The sequence below is a fragment of the Condylostylus longicornis genome, unplaced genomic scaffold (assembly GCF_029603195.1).
Source record: "Condylostylus longicornis isolate FDR11 unplaced genomic scaffold, ASM2960319v2 ptg000066l, whole genome shotgun sequence".
NCBI lineage: Eukaryota > Metazoa > Arthropoda > Insecta > Diptera > Dolichopodidae > Condylostylus > Condylostylus longicornis.
Window position 1 is genome coordinate 427,076 of NW_026578034.1, and position 6,424 is coordinate 433,499.

The following is a 6,424-nucleotide window of genomic DNA, read 5'->3' on the forward strand; positions in this document are numbered from 1 at the left end:
GTAGATTGTTGTTGTTGTTGTTGCTGTTGTGGTTGTTGTGTCATATGCACCTCATGGTGCAGCTTCATTCTTTTGCGTTTTGGTGGAACAACTGTCTGACAGTCCGTTACCACAGCGTTGTGTGGAGTAATGAACTCCTGCAAAATAAGATCAACCTCGGTTGGTTCCATTTTGAAAACTGATAATGTTGGTAGCAAATTCTCTCAGTATTTATACAACATTTAATAGGATATAATTATTACATATTTTTGTAAAATTGTAAATTAATTAAAAATTCTTACAAAAAGGTAGATATAGAATACTTGTTTTCTTTCAAGATAGTACAAAGTAATCTATTTATAAACCTACTATGAAAAAAGCCTGCAAAAGAAACAAGTTAAATTAATAGATCTATCATTTTTATAGATCCTTTTTCATTCTCAATTTTTAATGAATTTAATTTTCTCTATGTTTAATGAATTATTTTGTGTATGCAAAATTATACGATTACAGCCTGTGACAGGTAGTATTTTATAATTGTTACAATGTTGAAGATTATTTATAATAAAAACATTGATCGTTGAAATGAAAGAAACATTATAATAAGAGTAAAAACTTCTATTTCTATCATTTTACTAGGAAAAGTCATTTTAAAAACAACATAGATAATGTCGAAAAAAGTTATTTTACAAAAATTTTTAAATTCGAATCGCTATAAAATTGAAAGTGATTATATAACAATTATCAAGCGTTTTAAGGTACGTGGGAGAAAAATAATATTTAAAATAAATCCAATACCCACCAATGAAGACCCGATTACTTGGGTAAGGGAAGTCGTGGAAAAAATCATTAAATATGTATTACAAAACCTGACAAAAAGTGACATGGTCGAGTTGACCTTTTGTGGAGAAAGTTTTCAACACCGCGGTCCTGCGTGGCTTGCTTGTAGGCCAGCTGAAAGTTTAAAATTTGAAGACGTATGGGATATAATTTCAAAAATTTTTCAAAGTAATTCCGAGGGTAAGTTGTTACTACATTTTGATTTTGTATTATCTTTTTTATTACATAATTTTTTTGTTACAGGTTTAAATACGGACAATTTTTGTGTGATAGTAACACATGTCAGTCTACCTGTTGAAAGAGGAAGGCCCAGGAAATATAACAATTTTGCTGAGGAATGTAAGCAACGAACTGAAATAATTAGTATTAACAATAAAGATAACTTATGTTTGCCCCGTGCTCTAATTACCGCTATTGCCAAAATAGAAAATGATGTAAACTATCAAAAAATTCGACGAGATGTAAATAAGCAACAACTAACAAAAGCCCAAGAATTGGTAAAACAAGCTAACGTCATAATTCACGTACTCGGCTGTGGAGTAACAATTTCAAAGTTATTTAAATAATTACAAAATTGTTGTTTATGAATCTGGAGGTGGTGATAGAGATGTGATATTTGAAGGGAGTAATCATGGTAAAAGGATCATTATGATGACCATTTTAATGCAATTACCTCTCTTACTGCGGCTTTTTGCTCTTCATATTATTGTGAGTAGTGTAATATTCCGTATCATGGAAAGAATGACCACAGATGTTCTCGTATATGCCCATGTTGTCAACAATTACCACAATGCCGATCAAATGGAAACAATATTTTATGTAAAGATTGCAACAGACTGTTTCGAAGCCCTATTTGCTTAGAATGCTTAGAAAACCATAAAGCATCGGGTTCAAAAAGTAAAAGTATTTGTGATGAAGTGAAAAAATGTTTAAGTTGTCTTAAGACATATAAATCTAATCGACAACATATTTGCGGGGAATCATTTTGCAAAACCTGTAATATTCATGTTAGTCAAGGACATCTATGTTTTATTCAAAAAGACGACAAAGAACCATCATTAAGCAACTTTATTTACGTGTTTTATGATTTAGAAACACGACAAGAAAAAAAAAATTAGTGAAAATGAAAGGCTTCACGAACCAAATCTATGTGTGTTATCTCAAAGATGTGATACTTGCATGGATGAATCTAAATTGTTGTTTTGCCAAAAATGCAAATTTAGAAGTAAAATAATTAAAGAAAAAGACGTTATTGCCAACTTTGTTTTACATTTGTTAGCATTGAGAAAGCTTTTTAAAAAAGTTATTGTTATAGCTCACAATGGACAAGCGTTTGATCATCAGTTCATCTTAAATTATATATTACAGGAAACTGTATTAAAACCTAAATTAATCATGAGAGGAACCAAAATTATAATGATGTTAATTGACAACATAAAATTTCTAGACTCGCTAAATTATTTTCCAATGGCTCTCTCCGAACTACCGAAAGCTTTTGATTTACCATCAAATTTTAAAAAAGGATACTTTCCATACAAATTTAACACCATAAAAAATGCGAATTATGTTGGCCTTTTACCAGCAATAGAATATTACGGGGCAAACAGCATGAAACCAAAAGAACGTGACATATTTCTGCAATGGCATGAAAATCATAAAAATGATGTTTTTAATATGCAACGTGATATTATTGAATACTGTATTTATGATGTTGTAATATTAAGAGAAGCCTGCCTTAAGTTTCGAAAATTGTTCATAACTGAATGTAATGTGGAACCGTTTTTAGAAGCCACAACTATAGCATCAGCCTGCAATTTAGTGTTCCGGAGAAATTTTCTTAAGTCCAATACTATCGGGCTGATTCCTAAAAATGGATATAGATATGCAGATAATCAGTCAAAGCAGGCTATACAGTGGCTGGTTTTTGAAGAGGAAAACCGTAAAATCAATATTCAACATGCAGCTAAAGAACGGGAAGCTATAGTGGCCGGTGTTAAAGTAAACGGTTATTGCCAAGAAACTAATCAAGTTTTTGAGTTTTACGGATGCTATTTTCATGGGCACCCCTCTTGTCTACCACATAAACGTGACAAACCTTTGTACGATGATTTAAATGATACTCTAAATCACCGCTATGCAAGAACAATTGAAAAAAGTAGCCGATTAAGAAATTTAGGTTACGAAGTTGTGGAAATGTGGGTCTTTGAAAGTTTTTTAAGTACAAAACAGAAAGAGCATTTAAAAAATCACCCATTAGTAAACTGTACCCCGTTATATCCCCGAGATTCATTTTATGGTGGTCGCACAGGAAATACATTTAGTTACTATAAGTGCAAACATGCAGAAAAAATAAATTATATTGATGTGTGTTCCTTATATCCATATGTATGTAAATACGGAAAATTCCCTATTGGACATCCCAAACTCCATATTGGAAATACTAAATGTTATTCATTAAATTTACAAAACATAAATGGTCTCATAAAGTGTAAAATATTGCCACCTGAACGTTTGTATCATCCGGTTTTACCGCTGAAGCAAAATAATAAATGTTTACGTTATGCCGTTTATGCAGCGAACAAAGAAATCAAAATAAATTTTGCACACATTCAAAGGATGAAAGAGTCTTAACGGGAACTTGGGTTATCGATGAAGTTATTAAGGCTCTAGAAAAAAATTATAGGATATTGGAGACGTATGAAATATGGGAATACGACGTATCACAATATAATAAACTTAAAAACGCTGAAGGATTATTTAGTAAAATGATGGATAAATTTTTAAAAATAAAACAAGAAGCTTCAGGGTGGCCCAGCAAATGTTGTACTAAAGATCAAAAAGAAAAATATATTGAAGATTTTTTGCAAAACGAAGACATACAGCTCGAATATGAAAAAGTTTTGAACAATCCTGGGTTACGATCATTTGCCAAATTGATGTTAAATTCATGTTGGGGTAAATTCGGACAAAGAGAAAACTTACAAAAAACAAACATTATAAATGAGCCATTTGAGTTGTATGGGATGTTAACTAATGCAGCAATAGAAGTATGCCACATTTTACCTATAAATGAAAGAAATATTGTTATTAACTGGCAATACAAAGAAGAGGTAACAGAATCTTTGTCAACTGTGAATGTCTCTATTGCTGCATTCACAACCGCACAAGCCCGTCTAAAATTGTACACATACTTGGAAAAACTAGATAACCGAGTTTTATATTACGATACAGACTCAATATTTTACATAAGTCGTGAAGGTGAATATGAACCCCATACTGGAGAGTTTATAGGGGATATGACTAATGAATTAGAAAGCTATGGCCAAGGTAGTTATGTTACAGAATTTGTAAGCGGTCCAAAAAATTACGCCTATAAGGTTTTTTCTACAAAAGATAATTCTGAAAAAGTGGTTTGTAAGGTGAAAGGAATTCGCTTAAACTACGACGCTTCACACAAAATCAATTTTGAAACGATGAAGGAAGCTGTTTTAAATTTAAACAATTTTGAAAATATTTCCATACTTTCTGACAATATTCGAAGAACAAAAGAACATGAACTCATTACGGTGTCTGAAACCAAAACATATCAACCAAAATCCGAAAAGCGAAGATTTTTGCCTGATTACAGTTCGTTGCCATTTGGTTATAAAAGAAGAAAAATTACTCAATAAATAGTCATGTAATTTTATAAAACTAAATTTATTATAATAAAATGTTCAAGTAATTTCAAATTAAGTCTTTTTTATTAATCCAGCTGTTATGTTTACTGTCAAATCCCAACCACTTTACAAAAATTTTATTGCCCTGTTTTTTTAGGATTTTTTCTACTAAATAGGCGTCAGAATTTTTAACAGGTGTTAATTCAGGTTCATAAAATTTACCAGATATATCATTACTCTGATAATCACGCAACTCATAAGTAACTGGATATGTATTATGTACTTTAATAACTTTAAAAATTTCAGTAGACCAATTTGCATTATAACCTTTTTCAAATATTCCTTTATATTTACTTATCCTAACATAGTCTCCTACTTTATATTTATGTTTTTGAAAAATTTTAGGCTCTGCATAAAATTTTTTTAAAATAAATTCTTCATTTTCTTCAGAAATTTTTCCAGGTGGTAGCTTGGTTTTTCTATGGGGGGTTGAGTTATATATTTTTAATAAAGACGGTAATATAGTAATCCATTTGTAACTACCCTGTAAGCTAAACTTTCTCCACATCAAATTTTTTAAAGTACGATTAAAGCGTTCCACAATAGACGCCTTAAGATCCGAAAACGTATGGTAATGATTAATTCCTTTCTCCCGCATATAATTTTTGAATTTGATATTAAAAAATTCTTTCCCTTGATCTGAATGAATATTTTTTGGTACAGTTTTACTTCGTTTTATAATAGTTTTAAAAGCTTGTAAAACATTATCAGCAGTTTTATTTTTTACAGGTTCAGCAAATGCGTGCTTAGAAAAGGTATCTATAACAGTTTACATTTATTTTTTCCCTTATTAAACTTTGCATAAGGAATCATTTCAACTAAGTCAATTTGCCATGTATCATTTAAACCTTTTTGTAGAAATCTTCTCCTCCTGTAATTTTTTCGAGCCGGTCTATGAATTTCTGACACTATTTGAGCTCTTGACATATTTTTCGTACCAATTAATCAATTTTGCAACTTCAATTTTGTATTTTTCTATTGTATGGCATTCACAAGTATCAGGTCCAGATGTAGTATCGTCGTACGCCCAAGGGCAAATAGTAAAATGGCTTCCGTGTATCGAACTAGTTAATTGTAATTTATGTTTAAATGTTTTTAAGTAATTGTTTAAATATAAAATTTGATTCTTATGTTCTTCCAAAATAACAGAATCATATACATTTAAAAACTCGTTGACATCCATTTTTAAAATAAGAAAAATAAAAAGGATTCGATTATTTATATAAGCGGTTGCAAATCAATAAAAATGAACAAAGTCAGTATTTTTATATTTAAGCGTGATTCAAATAAAAAACTTTAGTATACATCAATTTATAATCGTAGCAGCATAACTGTAACGAATTTTCCAGTTTTACTAAAGAAATAAAATGGATACTCAATTACCGAGGAGAGATAATGTTTCAATTATGTTAGATAAGGAAGAAGAATCGATTTCGGAACCAAATTCATTTTGCTGGAATTGCTATAAATGTCTTATGCTGTATATGGTATTTTTATATTTGCTTTTTATTATTTTTACAATTACTCATGTTTTAAATAACACAAAAATAATGTAAATAAAAGAAAAAATAAAATACAAGTAACATATTAGTCTAGTAGCATAGTGCTTTTATTTATTTCTAAATATTTTTTTATCTTATTTTTAAGTAAAAATGGAATTTCATAAAACAATCTAGAATAATTACATTGAAAGTTAAATCGATCTAATGGTATATAAATTTCACTTTTTAGTATGATTTCATTGTTTTCTACACATTGTCTTATATATTTCCTTACATAGTCTTTTACACCTTCTTCAGCCTTGTGGTTGTAATCCATTACCAAATGAATAAAATCAATTAGGATATGAAATTCATCCATCTCTTCGCTCCTTAACACGAAAGTTT

At 30.0% G+C, this 6,424-nt stretch overlaps 1 protein-coding gene across 1 annotated transcript; it reads left to right on the forward strand.

Annotated features, from left to right (window-relative positions):
- Window positions 1-863: 863 nt before the first annotated feature.
- Window positions 864-5,332, forward strand: LOC129612329 (uncharacterized). Its single transcript, XM_055525877.1, has 7 exons — window positions 864-939; window positions 1,063-1,372; window positions 1,571-1,826; window positions 1,912-2,044; window positions 2,267-3,384; window positions 3,435-4,446; window positions 5,223-5,332. Exons 1-7 carry the CDS (start codon window positions 864-866, stop codon window positions 5,330-5,332), a joined length of 3,015 nt encoding a protein of 1,004 aa, XP_055381852.1.
- The last annotated feature ends 1,092 nt before the right edge of the window (window positions 5,333-6,424 follow it).

Coding starts and splice junctions, on each gene's coding strand:
- LOC129612329 (XM_055525877.1), top strand. CDS start 864: ATGGTCGAGTTGACCTTTTGTGGAGAAAGTTTTCAACACCGCGGTCCT. Junction 1,827..1,911: donor GCAAAACCTGTAATATTCAT/GTTAGTCAAGGA, acceptor TTTATGATTTAG/AAACACGACAAGAAAAAAAA. Junction 4,447..5,222: donor AAGATTTTTGCCTGATTACA/GTTCGTTGCCAT, acceptor GTTTTATAATAG/TTTTAAAAGCTTGTAAAACA.